The 18,698-nt window shown below is 38.3% G+C and overlaps 1 protein-coding gene across 5 annotated transcripts in view; it reads left to right on the top strand.

The window, feature by feature from the left end:
• The window catches only part of ADGRB3 (adhesion G protein-coupled receptor B3), a 685,483-nt gene that overhangs the window by 307,671 nt on the left and 359,114 nt on the right, over positions 1-18,698 (top strand). For all 5 annotated transcript variants that reach the window (XM_032484465.1, XM_032484463.1, XM_032484464.1 and 2 more), the window contains one exon: positions 18,373-18,567. In XM_032484465.1, the coding sequence (XP_032340356.1) occupies positions 18,373-18,567 (195 nt within the window). The remainder of the gene's footprint in view (positions 1-18,372; positions 18,568-18,698) is intronic.

The following is an 18,698-nucleotide window of genomic DNA, read 5'->3' as shown; positions in this document are numbered from 1 at the left end:
TTGTGTTTATAATTTCTTTTTATTTTCTTACTGCTGCTCACAAATAAATGTGATTCTTAAAAAAAAAAAAATCCTGGAGAAACTTCTTGCTTGTGGATGGACAAGTAGCTTGTGCAGTAACAACTCTTATTAATGAGGGAAAAGTATCCAATTATCAGAGAAACAAAAAAGCACGATTTAAAAAGATCTGAGAGCCAAATGCTGTCTAATATGTTTACTTACCAAATCGATAATTGAATTGATGATCACTTGGCTACATAGAGCTTTATTTCTGTCATTGTGTACATATACATACATATATATTCACATACATTATATGTACATCCATGTTATTGAATATATATGTATACACTTAAATACTGATTACACACAAATGCATATATTTAATAACAGATATTTATGTCCATATCAGTCATGGGTGATATTTGGCTTCACTGAGTTTTATTTCTATCAAAATTAAAATATTTCAGAATTAGGTATAACCAAAGACTTCATTATGAATTTCATTTTTAATAAATTCCATTTCCCCTCTAATTTTAGAGGTTAGACTTTGTTTACTTAATCTTAATAATATCCATACTTAGTTCTTGTCTGTTCATGATAACAAGTGAGACTAAATTGCATGGATTAAGTAAAGCATGAGTCAGCTCTTACAGATTTGTTAAGAATGAATACTATCAGTTGTTTGCAGAAAATGTTTTCCTTTATAAACTCAGTGTTTTGTACAATAATATTTAAATGAGTTTGCTTGCTGTGAGAGCAGGCCATCGGATAATAGAAACAGAAACTCTCTTTGAAACAGGAGAGATGGTCTGGAATCGGGACTGTCACAGGAATTGTGCGGTCAGCGGCTGGACAGCCGGGGTGCCTGCTGGTGCCGAGGTGCCCGGGGGAGTATGTGCAGCCCCAGGGCACTCCGCGCCCACAGGGCGCCAGGCACTCGGCGGGCACGTTTATAATTAGCCCCAGTCCTCAGCACGCCTTGCAAGTGGGTCTCAGGTTGCATGAAAAGAAACGGACCCTCCGCGGAGGAGCAGTCCAGTTCAGTGAGACAAGAATGAAAGTCACACCCCAGGTACAATTGTTCCAAAGTGTACCCTCTTCTCTGAAAGTCATACTACCTCCTGATTTTTTTTTTTTTTTTTTTTTTCTGGTTGGAAATCCTCTGCCTTGGATTCTGGTGCTGGGGACGTTGCTTTCTGGTTGTGTGTCCTGTTTAAAAGCCATGTGATTTCACTCAAGTCTTGCCTTGCTATTTGCAAAATGAAACTGGTAGTGTCATCGTAGCATCTCTGGAGGTTTGGGAAGAGTAGATGAGATGCTCTAAGTGAGATGTTTGCAAAGCAAAAGTTATGTAACTATGAGATACCGATATCTACATGGACAGAAAATGGGTTAGTTTAAAAATTATCTCAATGAGAGTAAAAATTTAGATTTCAGTGTATTACTGACATGAACTGTGCATGTGGAAAAATACAGATAAATACAGATGAATGGATAGTAGGTAGGGAGGCAGGTAACTGATTGGATGGATGGATGGATAGGATTGACATTACATGTACTTTTGCACATGAATTCTTCCTACATGCACATACAGAAATATACACGCACTTAAACCTGCATACACGCACACGTACACGCATACACACACACATCTAGGGTTGCCTGGGGGCCACGATCTTTACAAGTTCAGGGAAGTATAGGACCACTGTATGGGTGCTTATCCAGTACATCAAGCTCATCATGTATACTCTGAACAGTCACCTGGAGGTGGAAATTAAGTCACCTTCCTTGCGCACTCTCACTCTCGTGGGTCCCACGCCTTGCTGTGTGGCAAAGCTAGCTGGTGCTTGTTTACAGAACAGTTCTGACTCCTGTAAATTCTTAAATCACTATGAAGACTCTACATATGCTCCTCTAGGAAAATTTATCTTTTCACAATTTAATGTTCTCTTTTCCTTGGGAGATTTCACTAATTGACTCTATATTCATTAAGCTCATTAAATGTTCCTTGTCACCCACTAAAGAGAATTACTTAGGGAGATCTGTGTTTTCAAACTCTTCACGTATAGAATATAGGCGATGTACTGTACAAACACACACAGATTGCACGATTTTATACACCTGTTTTATAAAGTGACATGAAAAGTAAGTTGGAAATGACATTTTATCATCAATAAACATAAGTTGACTGTGTTCTATGATCTCTCATAGTTATAAACTAATGGAGGTAGGCAGAAAGGAGTTGTTAAGCAATTTAATATATAAAATTACTAATCTGTGCTATTGAACATTCACTGAATTCTTTGAGGAAAGAAACCATTCCTTTTAATCTTCATTTCTCTGGTGCCCAATCACAATGCTCAGCATACTCTAGGTGTTCCAGAGATGCTTGCATAAAAAATGACTGTCACTTTTCTTATCAGGAGGGGGATACTGGCAGCAATGCCAGACTTAATGTTCACGAATTTTCATCACGTGATCTTATTAAGTGTTATCCCTCATGTGCAATTTTCCTAGCCCCCAAACATCTCGAAAGGTGGAGTGACTGATGATGTTACATTATGAAATAATTTGGCCCTTGCAGAAGAATTTTGATAAGCTAAAAATCATGACGTTTGTTGGAAACTTTGTAAGATAGAAAATTAAATGCTATGACTGGACCGCTGTTTATAAAAAAGGAAAGTCACAAAGAAATGCACACAATTAAAAGAAAATTGAGGATGGAGCAATAAAGTGTTGAATGTAGTGGACTTCTTGGAAATTTCATGGTTTCTCCATACGATAACATGTCATTTCATATTCTGGGATATTTTTTGAATTTTATACCAAGCAAGGTGGAAATAATTTCAGAACTTATTGATAAGTAGACACAGAAGTCAGGCAAATTAAGAACACTGTCTTTTACTTATAAAACTATTTGGAGAAAAGGGGTGACTATTAGGGGTCAGGTGAGTCAGTCTTATCTTGAATTAAAGAAACAGATCCATCTTGTCTTCAGAGCACCTGGATAGTCCCAGCATGCCTCTCCCTTGTTCATTCTCTCCCTCTCTCTTGTATTCACACACAGATGCGGACCTACACACACGCAGACCTGAAGTGACAGACAACACAGAACTAGGAGAAGGCATCCCCTCTGCAGGTAGTTCTAGAACAAAAGGAGTTGACTCAAGCATACTTGGCTTTACCTAAATTCATCAGACAGGAAAGTCAGTCCTCCTTCCCTGGAGAGGAGTGAGTGATGGGGGACTGAGAAAGGCCAAAGGTACTCCTCTTAGAGAAGAAGACCCTCCACATGGAAATACAAAGAATCGGTGTAAAGGTTTCCTTTTAAGTCATGGTTTCTTAAAACCTCTGTTTCTATCTTTTCAAGCCTTCATTTGACAATGAATAAATACAGACTTTGGAGCACTGATCTGTGTGGTCGGGGAATGGTGACTTTGTGGGAAGGATGTCAAAAAGCCCACATCCTGGTTGAAGGATGTTGTTTCTCCTGGTTTCCTCTGCTTTTCTGGGTGGTTTATTAGGAGAGAGAGAGAAGGATAGAGATGGGTGGGGTGAGGAGTTAGAGGAAGGGAGAGAGAGCCAGAGAGAGGCTGACATGGAGAAGGGCTGGCTGATTGTGGCAGGACCCAGCAGGAAGAGCAGGTGAGAGTCAGGGGACTGGAGATACTCAAAACCAGTGGCCAGTATCCAGTTTACGTGTCACTCAGTTTATTGCAGACAATAAGCACGCAACACAGGTTTGTCTAAGTTGTGAAAATAGAAGAGAAGGTAACAAACCACTGCAGGCAAAGCTTGGCAAGAGGGGTAGCGGTCTCTGCTCTGACAATGTGTTTTGGACACGTGTGAGTGGGGAGTCACCATCTGCTCCGACTGGAACGGGTCTCAGCATTTTGGAGAGGGTCCTCCAGATAAGAGCCTTCAGATCACTCAGCTTCCTGGCGTCTTTGTAAGGAGCAATGGTTACACCAGAGGAGGGGGTCTTGACTTTACCGGTCGCTTCCTCTGTTCCAGTGACGTCCATCACCCATCAAACTTCTTATCTAAAGTAACACTCTTAGTTTATCACTCAAAGACACTCACAGTCCTACAGAGGACGTTTGAGAACAACCAATATGGAAGTTCACACTGGCCTCTGTGACACATTTTGAGCTACTCATCGTGTCTTAACGTAGCTTAAACTCTGTAAGTTTCATGCAAGTTGAGTAGAAATTGTAACCCGAAAATCGTAGGAATTCGTAACCCAAAGGAAGTCATGTCATAATATTGCTTTCTGTTTTCCCATATTCCCTGCCTTCCTTCCAGGGGAATTTTGCTTCATTGCGACAAAACTTATCACATATCACACTTTTTTGGCCACCACCTCAATGCACAAATGTCCAGCCCATCACCAAAAGAGGGCAATACTTTTGATTATTGCAGCTTATTTAGGGGAAGAAAAGTAAACAATGACCACCATCGTTTTGTTGACAGCAAATCCATATTGAGCCAAAAAAGTAGATTAGTTCTATTGTTTTTTTAATGAGTGATTGTGAAACAAAGAACTCAGGACTATGGACCAGTCAGCCAGGGAAACTAGCATGTGATTTTAATTTTTGAAAGTAAGTAAAGGTGAGTGAGCTTGGGAGAGCAAGAGATATTTGTTCTGCCATTTTTTTTTTTTTTTTTTTTTTTTTTTGCAGTTTAATGTAGCTGGGACAAGGTGAGTGATGGGGAAATCGAGGAGAAGCTAGATTAGTAGCTTTTGTTTTGTTTTGTTTTGTTTTGTTTTAATTCTGGCTGAACATTATACCCATGTAAGAGTTCTTAAAAAAATACCAATGGAAAGTTCAACCAAGGCCAATTAAGTACAGTTGTTACCAGCCCTTAGTGGACGTTCGATGGATGTGAACTGTTATCATTATTAATTACAATATTAACTTGACATTCATGTACATATGTTTCTATTTACATGGAGTTCTCATGAAACAATGTGGACATCCTCGTTTTAAGTACTCAAGACATAGCACATGACTGTCTTTTTATCCTTGTCGCCAAATTTTAGGTTTCTCAGAGTCCTCCCTCCCAGAGCTCAAAAAATCGTTGCAAAATCCAACAATGCCAAGGGAAAGTTGAAGAACATTATTTCCTTTAAGATGGACAGAAGCCTCTTAATTTTATTTTCGACCATGTGTTAAAATTTTGGTATCTGAGTTCCACTGTATGATTCTAAAGTTTTTAGCATGTGGCCCTGAATAAAATTATGAGTTTCCTAAGTGTTCAGTAAATGATAATAGTTCACAGTTTTTAAATGCTACCTTCCCTGAAGGAGCTGATTGGAAAAAAAAAAATCGGAAGGAAGGTGTTAATTGAATCGTGATATTCTAAGCAATTTATATGTCAAAGTTTACAGCATATTTCAAGGACAAGATAGAGAATATTTTAGACTTTATATTCCGTATGCTCCCTGTTCTAACTATTCAGCTCTGCTGTTAGAGCACAAGAGCAACCATGGACAGTTAGTAAACATGACTGTGTTCCAGTAAAACCTTTACCAAAACAGGCAATGGGCTGGATTTGGCCCGTAGGCTGTAATTCGCTAGCTCCTGGTCTATAATATACATTTTATTTTAAAGTTTGGTTTTTCTTTTTTAAGATTTTAACTCTATTAGAATTTTCCATCAGAGAATGGACAAATTTTATTTTCTTCTTTTCTTCTCTGTTTTCTTTAATGTTTTAACCGGTCATTTTAAATTTCTTATCAGCGAAATTTAATATTTGGAAAATCTGTGAAGGGGCTTGTTTTGTTTTCTTGCATCAGTCACAGAAGCAGGCATGTCTAGTAATTTTTGATTAACTCTCAGGCATTGTGTAAAACAGATGTAGCTTTTTAGATAACGTTAATTTCCACCCGAAAGCATTCCCTCTTTCCTTGGTTATTCAAATATAAATGAAGAGCTGGAACTTTAATGCAGCTGAGGATTGATCTGGGTCAGGATGTTTTGCAGTTTTTGTAAGACTACATCCATGTAGTCTCTCCTTCTTCACTGTGTGTCTTACATGCTTTAGATAGAGAGCTTATGTGTGTCCATCCCATTAGCCCTGAGAAACTGTAGAAGATTCAGGTCTGCCTTTCAAAGGGTCCAAGCTTTCTGCCCAAGCAACTTCAGATGCATCGGATGTCCTGAGGAGGAGACAGCTGGTTGCTTAAAGCTGGAATCCTCCCTCAGCAGGCATTTGTTTCTAAATATCTACTTACAGGGATGGAGAAAATTGTGCCCTGCTTTTCAAAAGTGTTTATCCTAACTCTTCACTTCCTACACATTTCAAAAATTCAGCAAATGTCTCAAGGAGAAAAATCCGAGTAAGATTTTTAGGGATCCTACAATTTCCATTATATTTCTCCAGCCCTAGGCAACCAAACCTAATAATAATAATAATAATAATAATAATAATAATAATAATAATAATAATAATAATAATAATAATAATAATAATAACATTAGTTTCGCTTTCTACCCTAGAGGTCCTCTGCCTGGGCCATGCCTGCCCCTCACTTCTTGCCAAAATTTTACAAGCATTCCTAAGGTGGGGGGGAATCCAACTGGCTGAAATTGTTGTTCTACCTCAGAAAGTATCTCCTTTTCCTGGAATTTTAATTTGTCTCATCCAGAGCTTTCTGATGCTTTAAAGAGTATGATTTTTGTAATTTATATGGTTTTCTTTCTAGTTGTGGTGGCAAGCACATTAGCCTTACAGGAATTGCTATATTCTACCAAACTAATAAATTTTAATTAAAAAAAAAATCTTTAATCATGTATGATAGTGTTTCCTAAGGAATTTTAAAGGAGTCTATTACATAGATGTATAATGAAATACTTCTAAAATTATACTTTATTCCTCATTTTGAAAAACTCACAACATATTATGATTGTATTTACAAAGGCCTGGGAGATTTTTAAGTTTATCCCTGGTTATGGATTTAGTGTGCCTTGGTGAAGAAATGTTAGTGTTAGTTCTAGCCATTGAATCCACTGACTTGAAACTTATTCATAGGGTGACTTAATGGAATATACTTGTACAGAGAATTATATTTAGGCTAATGCCAAAGGAAGACTATTATAAAGGAAAATGTACTCTATTATTCAGTCATTCATCCATTCATCCAACTACCCATTAGGTTATTCTACACATATCCACTGCACTTTACTAGGTCCAACACAGTGCGAGGATCGGAGGATGCAACATAACAAATACACAATAAAGTAGACAGGAAAAGGCATAAAATAATTCCAAACTCTGATATGTTGGAGGAACTTAACAAAGGGCCAACATAGGGAATAAAGTTTGGGGACCACTTTACATAAGGAAGTCACTGAGGTATCTATGAGGAAATGAACTCATAACTGTGACCTGAAAGATAAGGTAGATCTAGACGTGCAAAGAGTGAGGCAAATGAGATTGTCAGGGAACAAGAGTACATTTTACCAGGGAGAAGAGCATATGAAAAAACCTTGAGATAAGGAAGTGAAACTTGAGTCAGTGTCCAGAGATGGTGAGCAAGGAGAGAGTGTCATGAGATGAGTTTGGAGAACTAGGTAGAGAAGAAATTACTCTGTGCCTCAAAGACCTCTGCTAAGAGTTTGGATTTTGTTCTAAGGGCAGTGGGAAGCCATTGACAGTAATGAGTGATGTGATTCAGTATAATTAAAGAGAGTCATAAGACTGTTCTATGGAGACCAGGCTGTAGGGCCGGGACACAGAGCTGTGGAGTTTGCCTCAGAATTCAGAGGAGTCTCTCCTCTGAGTAATGGTGCCCTTTATTGAGATTGAGTGAGCACATGCAGCTGATGGTGACATCATTTTCTGCAGTGAGGAAGGCAGGATGCTGAAGATTACCCTGAGGCAGGTGGGCTTTGGGTTTGCCAAAGGCTGTATGGTACAGAAGTTTGAAATAAAGAACTTAGAGTAGAGCTAGCAAGGGTCAATGTGACTACTCTTCAGCAAAGTCAAGCTCCTTGGATGCAGATGTGGAGAGCGCATCTGGTGGAGCCAAAATGTTTCCTAAAGACCAGAAGTAGAAGCAGTACCCGGGAGCTTGTTAGAAATAAAGAATCTCAGACCCTGTCCCAGACCTACTTCCTCAGAGTCTGCACTTCGGAACGTTCCCTTTGTGATTTATATGCACACGAACTTTAAGCACTGTGGTAGGTTTTATCTAGGGTTGAAGTTCTGGTGGATGAATACAAAGAAGTTAAATGAGTGCCAGCAAGCTCCACACCATCACAAGACATACTATGTCAAGCAATACCCAGTTTTCCTCTCCTGGGCACACAAGAGGATTGTGTTTCTTCACTGCTTGATGTTGGATGTAAAAAGTTGGTTGTGTGTGGAAGTGACCTTTGTTCTGTCAAGCCTGAGACTGCTCTTGCCAGTGCAAAGCTCTTCATCCTCTATCATCTCTATACCCTAAGGGACTAGGATGAACAGAGCCTCCCTGATAACCTGAGTTGCATATGGCGTGTGAGTAAGAAATACATCTTTTTGTTTTCAGGGGCTGAAATTTTGGAGCATTTTGTTATCATAGCATAACCTATCCCATTCTGACTGATGCAGTATCTCTTGAACTAGAAAACTCAAGGAGCAGAAGCAGAATTGAAAAACTCTTTGAGACAGGGGGTTACTTAATGCTCTATCTCCCCTTGAACAGGTTCCTGAAAGTTTGGGTCCCCATCTGTGTGCACTAGGCTGCTTTGAGCTCATGCACATGCTCTAGTGCTGTCCCCTGGCTCAGAATATTAATAATAATTCTAGATGTGTCTAGTGTTAACAGGAGAAATCCCACCTACCTATGGCCTTTGCTTGGGAATTGTACTTTTGATATTCGACTAGAAATTAAAGCTTTTTCGAGATTTTTACTGGGTAGGAAGTTGACTGTGCTGTCATCCCTACTTTGGAAACATCCAGGCTTTACAGGGAAATATACACAGTGTATATTTATCTCTGTTTTCTTCAAGAACTTACATTCTCGTAACAATACCTTGCAGTCCTCAAATTCATGGCATCCTATAACTCACTCCAGGAACTCCTAGGGCAAGAATTCAGGGTATTCAATGCCCCTGTGGCCAAAAGCTGTTCATCCTGGGTTCTGGGTGATACATTTATGCAGGGGAAATTTAACTAAATCACCCAATTACATTGTCCCTAGACAAGAATTGTCTTTTCAAATTTGAACTTCTAGTCCTAAGATGAATACACATTTTTTTATATCAAATATGGGGGCGGGGGGGGTGGGAAACAAGTATTCATGTATTAGAACAAAAGATACACTTTCTTTTTCATACAGGATGATTGTTGTCTTTCCTGAAGATACCAGATAGATCTGTGAATAATTTAATACCATCATTTAGTGAGTGACTTTGGTCTGAGTAAATGGCAGTTATGAACTGAAGCAAAAAATGTATATTTAGATTATCGCTTTATGAAAAGAAGTGTCTGGTGTAATTATCTCTTAATTGAAGCCACTTAGCGCTGTGAGAACCTTTAATATACCTTACAGATGGACTGTAGGAGTTGATGCTGAAAATAATATATAAATATATGATGTTTAAAGTGTGTCATTTGCACAGAGTGACTATGATAAGCCTTCTTTTAAGATTCACACAACAGAGGCAGCTGTGGCTGGCAGTGGGAGGCATACGATGAAAATAAGATTATTTCAGAAACACACCTACTCTTTGCACCATGACCCTCACCACATCTCTCTATATAAAGAGTAAGGAGGCTTAATCCAGAACCATAAAAAGCAACTCTTTTTAGACTTCAGGGATTTCTCTTTTTTCTTTCACTGTTGATCTTGTCAACAGTATTAAATGCGAATGACACAGGAACTTTTAAGACTTGTCCTTTGGAGCAAAAATGCTCACAGAGTACTGCAATGTGAGCAGACAAAATCGCTGATAATTGTAATTTTAAAGGAAATATTAAAATTACAAACCTTTCTGAGCTACTTCAGTGACCAAATTAAGATAGAAATTTTTAAAAATGCAGCCTAAATGTTATAGAATCCTTGCTGTATCCATGGAATCTTTTTGTCTACACTTGAATAAAACTACCCACAGAAACGTTTATAGAAGTTGGCAAATAGCTTTAGGAACCTTTCCACATTGCTTTCAAAAATAGCCATCACAACTCAGGTCATTGATAGCCAGCCCCTCAGCAGCCTGGAAAGTTGTTCTTCAAACTGTCTGCTTCCTATACTCTTTCTTCATGTGATAAAAGATGTAATGTCTCTTGAAAACAGCCATGATTGAGAATGATTTCTAAATATTGAAGCATTCTGACAACGTCCAGCAAAAGCACTCTATAAAACCTGAGTTAAGCATGCAGTGGTTAAGAGCATGGATTCTGGCGTCTAACTGTCTGGGCTCAAATGTTGGTACAATTTGGGAGCTATGCAATCCTGAGGAATGCATGTCACCACACTGGACCTCTATTTCTTCACTATAAGGTGTAGGTGATGATAGCACCTCCAATGGTTGTTTTAAAACTCAAATAACTCATGTAGAACACTTAGTTCCATGCTTACCATAAAATCAACACTTAATAATGCTCTACTTTTCTAATGGTTATTATTTTCTAAAAGGTAGCAATTTCATAACTATAACTGTAGAAATTTAAAACTTCTGAAATCATTTGCCTATTTGTATTAAGTGGATATCATAATTTGAAGGCAATGCTGCCAGACAATGTAGACGCAGTCTAATTCTTATGTATTTCTTTGTTTTGAATACTCATAGACAGCTCTGTTTTTACCTTGTCAACTTTTGAGGATGATAGTCACAGAAGAAAAAAGAAAACCCTTCTGTAGTTTCAGTTTAATTTAACAAGCACTTTGAGCAGATACCTTTGTGTGTCAGACAATATGCTCAAAATTATAGGGGGAACAAATTGAAAAAGAAACGACAGGCCCTTTAGGAGTTTGTGGTCTAACAGAATGGATAAGATAAGGACACAAACACTATAATAATATAAGATAGAGCAAGATTACTTCCATGAAGTTTGAAAGTAGAGATGGTATCATGATTGCCGTTACCTGAAAAGAATTCAGGAAGGAGAAAGGAAAGATAATTTAACAAAAGGATTTGGGGAAAGCATTTTAAGTTATAGAAGCGAATAAGTCAGGGAGTAACAGCAGGATCCCTGCTTGGCCTTTCTTTGGGAAGCGGTGAGCAATTCATTCTGGTTGGTATCAGGCACCTGCAGCAGTAATGGAACAGTGGGACGGACCAAGCTGATACTTCTGAGCTGAGCATACTGAGGTTCTAAATAAATTATAGCAAGAATATATTTTCAAGCAGTGTGTGATGGCTGAGCTCAGAAGAAAGACAGAGAATTACTTAGATACCAGGATTGAAGGGGAAAAGTAACACTGAAAGCCAGAGCAACAGGAGAAAGCTGATGGTTGATCTATGCAGGGTTTGGGGAGAAAAATGAAAGAAATCACCTTATGGAAACTGAAACTCCTGGTCTAAATCATAAATAGGAGTTAACATGCATAGTAGCATAAAATGATCTGGCTTCACTGAACTGCCTGAGGCCTTTGCCCTCAGAGAACACACTCTAACAGCTCTTCCACAAACCAGCCAAAGGATAAACACACCTTACTGAATATGAGTTGACAGTAATTTCAAATATCATGAGGGAGAATTAGCAAGTGCAAGAATGAGGAGAATTAGCAATGCAAGGAGTAGAAATAATAGAAAATATGAAAGAAACTATAACATATTTGTTTAAAATAATTTGAGAGATGAAAGAAAGAACAGAAAGCACAGTTAAGAACTGGAAGAATGTGAAAAAGATGAGCTAGAACTTCTATAAATGGAAAATATTGTAATTGAAATTAATGAACAAAGTAGCCAATTAGACACAATTGAAGAAAGAATTAGTGATCCAGAAGTTAGGAGTGGAAAACGACCACCCAGGAGCCAAAATAGATAAAGAAATGAAAAACATAAAAGAGAACTTAGAAAATGAAGAGTTAAATGGGAAAGTTTAGTAGAAATTTATATAACGTAATAGAAATATATTCTAGAAAGAGTCCACAAAGAGACTGCAAGAGAGGCACCATTCTATGAATTAGTGCTTAAGAATTTTCCAAAGTGGAAGACAGATAATATATTCAGATTGAAAAAGTCCTGAATAAATAACAGCAAATCCACATAGACTTAATCTGCATTGTACAAAAACACGAAGAAAAATACTAAAATCTACCACAAAGAAAAGACTGGTAATCTACAAAAAAGCAACTGTTTAACTTGGAACAACAGAGGCACCAAATTCCATTATGAAAATGCTAAGGGGAGAATAAAAACATCCCCATCTAAAAGATCCGTTGAAAGTGAACATAACTTAAAAAAAAAAAAGTGACTGCAAGATTGAGTTACCATTCGCAGAACCTTACTAAAACAAAAACAATTGCTAAAAGATTAGAAAACAGGAAAATATGCTCTGAAAGATGAGAACTTAAGAAGCAGTGGTTGAGAAGCAATAGTGAATAGATTGGATTAAAATGGTTATACTTTAAAAAGTCAATAAGAATGATAGTAAAGACTTACCTAAGGAATTCAAAAGCAAAGCAGATTGAATCGTAATGTAGCTTAAAGATGGAAGAGTAAGACTGAAATAATCACCAACTGAATAGAAATAATGGGAGAATAGGGTTGATGAAATGAGATAGTGAGATAAAATGTTTGAATTGTAGGTTAGGATGGCCTTGGAAGTCAAACAATGGAGGATGTATTTGATCTAATGTGAAAATGGAAGGATTTTGTGGTTTTTTTCTTTTTATAGTAGAGAAGTGACATATTCATACATGTGAAGGGTAGAGTAGTTTAGGACGGGGAAAGACTCAGTAAAACCGGTTAGAAGACAACTGCAAAGAGTGTGAAGATAGGGACTGATGACCTGTAACAGGATTCATCGTTTTGGTTTTTTTTTAATTGAAATATAGTCAGTTTACAATGTGTCAATTTCTAATGTACAGCATAATGTTTCAGTCACACCTATACACACATATATTCGTTTTCATATTCTTTTTGCTATAGGTCACTACAAGATGTTGAACATAGTTCCCTGTACTGTACAGAAGAAACTTGTTGTTTATCTATTTTATATATAGTAGTTAGTATCTGTGGATCTCAAACTTTCAATTTATCCTTTCCCACCCCTTCTCCCTGACCCTGTAACCATAAGTTTGTTTTCTATGTCTGTGAGTCTGTTTCAGTTTTGTAGACAAGTTCATTAGTGTCTTCTGTCAAGATCCATCTTGCCCACAGATAAAAAGATGGATCTGAGAAACATTTCATAGCTAGTATTTAGAGGAATTGGAAATTGAAGATGGAAAGATAAGAAGGGGAAATGGTCACTGAGTGTCCACTTTTAATCTCTCTCTTTGTATTACCCCATCACAGCCACATTCTGATATTTGCTCTTTTTTTATAGACAAATCAAATGATCCTAGGAAAGAGACAATTTTTCCAGTGGTCCTAAGTAATAAGGGGTAGAACCACAATTTAAATCCAGGTTTTATGACTCCAGCTGCTCCTTAAACTTAATATGCTCATAAGATTTCAAGAGAGAACTCTTAGGAGGTAATCGTTGAGTTTAATTTACAACTTAAAGAGCTGTGGGGCTCAAATCTGATTTCATACTTCTGATTTTGATTTTGAAGAGAAACAAAGACTAGCTGAAAGGAAATTTCAAGATGAAGAGTTGGTACTTAAATCAGATATCCAATATCAGTCCATATTTTTGAGAGAGAGAGAGAGAGACAGATTGGAGAAGATGAAGATTGAGGAGTGGATGGGATTCAAAGTCATAGAGATAGCCATGGAGTTCAATCATCGAGATAAAAACAGAGGATACAAGTGAGGGAGAGTCTGAAATAGGGAAAGGTGAGGTGAGCAAACTCAATATGAACTCTAGGTTTTCAATATCCCATAAAGAGAAAAACAGTCCAGCAGATAACCAGGGATTGGTCATTCTAGAAAAAGGTAGCGAAGGGGTGGGCACAAGATGGGAGAGAGCCGTTCCCAGTGTGCTGGTGTTGCAGCAGGAAGATCAAGAGACTGGAATTGTTCTCCACCTAAATCTGTTCTGGGTGGAAATCTGTCTTATCCGGACACCCTTTGTGCCCTTTATAAATGCCACCAATAGCCTACGCTGGTGTACAAATGTTACAAGGTATTTGTTCCGGGGGCCTTCCGCTGACAATGCCAGGAAGGATGCTATTAGTGCCAATTGTGAGAGCTGGTGGTGCGATCTGGACATCTGCTTCCAAAGAGCTGGACCAAGAATAAGTTATTCCACATAAGCCAGCCAAGCAGCTGTCAGATGGCAGGGATGGTCATTTACTAGCGACTGGGCCACATTTGATGCTGACCCAGTTGTGAAAGACTTCCTTTCCTATCTCTGATGAGCAGAGCCATTCAAGGTCTTCTGTAGTATTTTTATTGCAAACAGAAAAACATGTCTACATGTCTTACTCCTCAAGATTCAAGTCGGTGTTGCGATGCTTTTGTTTGAAAGGAAGGGTGTATGACGTGTGAGTTAGACCCTCACGGGCACAGGTAGGAGTTGCTGAAATAATAAATCTGGAGCTGATCTGAGCAGTCAGACGATGTTGACCCTGGCAACCATCACTGCATGTCACTCCTAATGGAGAACCTTCTCAGCTCCCCTCAATGTGAACACTGGATTCTATGACATTTTTAGAGTAGATCTTTTTAATTTCATTCCTCTTCAACAATCTTTACTCCACCTACTACATCAGATGCTTTTGAGCCCAGGAGCTGCACTGTCTCTGTAAGTCGGGTATTTTAATTATCTCATCCTATTTAAAACTGATGTTTTGTCTAAACTATGTTGAGGGACAGCTTAGGACAGATTCCTGGTGTGCCCGATTTAATTCGGTGTGCTTCCAAGAGCATAGAAGGACTCATTCAATCGTTTGTTTATTAACTCATCTGTCCAATATATTGAGTAAGTCCTCTAGGTACTGGGAATATAATAGTAAACAAAATACACAAAAATCTCTTCATTCACAAGGCTTCTATTCTAATGGGGGAGACAGAAAAAAAAAAAAAAAAGAAGAATCAGACCAAAAATAGATGCACAGTGGCAGGTAAGTCTGATTTTTTAAAAAGGAAAGATAAATAAGTAAATACATAAATACATAGAAGGGTAAGATCGTTGAGAATGACAGGGACACCACTTTCGATAGGCAGCCAGGTAAGACCTCTCTGAGGAGATGACCAAAAAAGCCTGTGGATCTCTGTGAGAAGACTGTTCCAGGCAAAAGGAAAAGCAAGGGCAAAGGCCCTGAGACAGGCAAACGTCTTTGAGGAAGATCAAAACGACCAGAGGACCAGAGCGGAGTGAACGGGGGAAAAGTGTTAGAAGTCTCCAGGAACTAGATCAGATAGGGCACACACACCGTGACGGGGTGGTCCATGTGCCGTATCTGTGGCCGTGCTATCTTAGGCTTGTGTGGGTTCATTTGAATTAAAAAAAAAAAAAAAGATTTTTTAAACTTTTTAACCATATAGGCACATTTTTCAAAGCTTAGAAGAGACATGGTAAACTGAATCTCTGATGGCTTCAATTATATAAAAAGTTGAAAAGCTTAAATAAAAATCTAGGCAGTCCTGGCTCCAAAGCCCATTCCATCGTGTTTCCATCATGAAGATATAGTTAGGATATCATAACTGAATTCACTGTAACAAACTCTTACTGTACTATATTCTTTTTTCTTGTTGGAGTATAATTGATTTACAATGTTGTGATAGGTTAGAGTGTACAGCAAAGTGATTCAATTATACAAATACGTATGTATGTATATTCCTTTTCATACTCTTTCCCATTATAGGAAAGGTTACTGTAAGATACTGTAATAACTATTCCAATATATTGAATATCGTTCCCTGTGCTACACAGTAGGTCCTTGTTGTTTACATATTTTGTATATAGTAGTGTGTATGAGTTAATCTCAGACTTCTAATGTATCCCTCCCCTTTTCCCCTTTGGTAATTAGAGTTTTGCTTTCTATATCTGTGAGTCTATTTCTGGCTTGTAAACTAGTTCGTTTGTATCATTTTTTTAGTTTCCACATATAAGTAATACCATATGATATTTGTCTTTCTCTGTCTAACTTACTTAGTGTGATATATCTAGATCTATCCATGTTATCGCAAATGGCACTATTGCATTCTTTTCTATGGCTGAGTAGTATTCCTGTATATATATATACACACACATATATATATACACATACACATACATATATACATATATGCCACATTTCCTTTGTCCATTCATCTGTCAATGGACATTTAGGTTGCTTTCATGTCTTGGCTGATGTAAATAGTGCTGCTAGGAACATTGAGGTGCAGTAAAAATACTGTACTATATTCTAAGGCAGTAAATAATGCAGGGAGCCTACCCTCAAGATTTACAAAGACATATAAGCAAATGATTATAATTCAGTGTGATAAAGTAATGTGTGTGTGGGTTAAGAGCGAGAAAGAGAAGGAAGTGATTAACACCATTTGGATATTTAGAAGAATCAGGGCTAAATCTGAGAGGTGTATAAAGATGAGATAATGTAAGAGAGGAGGGCAGACTATCCAGCACAAAAGCATGAAGTTATGGTATGTGTGAGCTGAACAGGAACTTGCAAATAGTTATCACTGATTTAGAGGCAGGGCTGGAGCTCAGCCTGGCGGTACATACCATCATATCATCCTGGTACACTGCTGCCTTCTATTCGGAGGATCAGTGTCCTTTCTGATTGGTGAGCACAGTATCTGTGTCCTGGTTAGTATGTTACTGTCACTCCACAGCAGTGGGCACTGACACTGAAGGGCCAGGTCTCTGATACCACGTCAGTCCCATGGGCTTCGGTCAGTGGTGGATGGCTGCCACTGAGGGGGCCAGAGAGAGACGTGAAAAGAGAAAATGGGCTCAAAAAGACTCCCCAAATATGTCATGTTTTTAACATCCCATGATGGAAATAGAGTAGGTCCCTGAAGATTTTTATCTTGCCAAAGTATTTTTAGACCAAGTTTTAGAGACTAAAGAAAAGTAAAATATCTGAGGTGTCAAGATAGCACCTTTTAAAACATGTTTTATAGAAAATCCCTAACTTTTGGATTCTTTTAGATTGATTGCCGCACTTCAGAGGGCTTGCTGGCCCTTTTCTTAGTGGGAAATTGAGGATGACAGTGGCTCTACTTCAGCCTCTCTTGTTCAGTCTTCCTCGGGTGTGTTAGTCCTTGTTTATTCTGTGATCTTTTGATAAATTGATTTTTTAATCACAAATGATAAAGACTAACCTTTTAATAAACGAGTAAATGTGTGTGGATCCTTGCTAGGGCTTCACCTTCTCGCGCCCTCACGTGCTTCCACTTTATAAGATTTTTCTTCCCTTGGACTAGTATAAGCAAATATGAAATTTGATGGCATATTCCTCTGGCCATCAAACCAACTTAAGCCTCACACCTCAATAGTTAGTTCTGTTGCTGAAGACCTAGCTGAGAGTTTTCTTTTCCTTTTTTTTTTTTTTTTCTTTTTTTCTCTCTCTTTTTTTCTTTTCTCTTTTAATTTCCTCTTTCTCTCTTTTAGTTTTATTATTATTAGTTTTTTAATGGAGGGACTGGGGATTGTACCCAGGACCTCATGCATGCTAAGCGTGCGCTCTACCACTGAGCGGTACCCTCCCCCCTAGTTGAGAGTTTTCTTGATTTTGTTGTTGTTTATTTCTTTTTCAAATAAAGCTAAAGTCACGTAGCTTTCAGCCTCATCAGTCACAGTAGACCTCCAAAGTTTTGCTAAATGTCTTTCTTACACTCAGTGTCCTTGTGAAAACTTTTTTTTTTGCTGCCATATAAAAATGTGTTTATTTTAAGAGATAGGGCAAAAATCATTAAGCTCTGCTTGTTAATAAAAACAGGTATTTTGGAGTGTTTACAGTCTCCCATCTTGCTCACACGTCACTAAACAATCTCCCATGTTTACCACGTGCAAAAGTACTTTTTAATTTTTACTTCAATAAAAACCCTAAATTAATACACACTTTTTGCAATGTGTTAAATTGTGTTTTCTGAGAACTAGAAAAGGCAAGTCCAGAACCTCTGCCAAAGTGTGGACACGGATGCTGGGTGCTTATCCATGTGTGTGGGACACACACAACTTACAGGTCTGAAATCCTCCCAGTGTTACAACGCTATTTGAAGGTGGACTCCACAGTTTGAAATACATTTGTTTGATGAAGATAGTGGAGGTACGGTCATGAAGATTCTGATGTTTATGCTGTTCTTTTGACCATCCCAGATCAAAGAACACCTTGCGAAGGGGCAGAGGATGCTGGCAGGTGACGGGATGTCCCAGGTCACCAAGACACTGCTGGATTTAACTCAGAGGAAAAACTTCTATGCAGGAGATCTTCTGATGTCCGTGGAAATCCTCAGGAATGTGACAGACACGTTTAAAAGGGCAAGTTACATCCCTGCATCCGATGGTGTCCAGGTAAGGGAGGCAGTCCCATCAAGGAAAAGACAAGTGAGCTTGGGATCAATTCTGGGCCTTAAGAAACCAGTGCAGCCACCTTGGAGGAGGCTTCCCGGCCTGGAGGGGAAGCATCCAGGCTGTGCTCGGTG

Source organism: Camelus ferus, chromosome 8 (assembly GCF_009834535.1).
Source record: "Camelus ferus isolate YT-003-E chromosome 8, BCGSAC_Cfer_1.0, whole genome shotgun sequence".
NCBI classification, from domain to species: domain Eukaryota; kingdom Metazoa; phylum Chordata; class Mammalia; order Artiodactyla; family Camelidae; genus Camelus; species Camelus ferus.
Note: the sequence above shows the minus strand (reverse complement) of the source record. Positions and strands in the feature narration are given on the sequence as shown.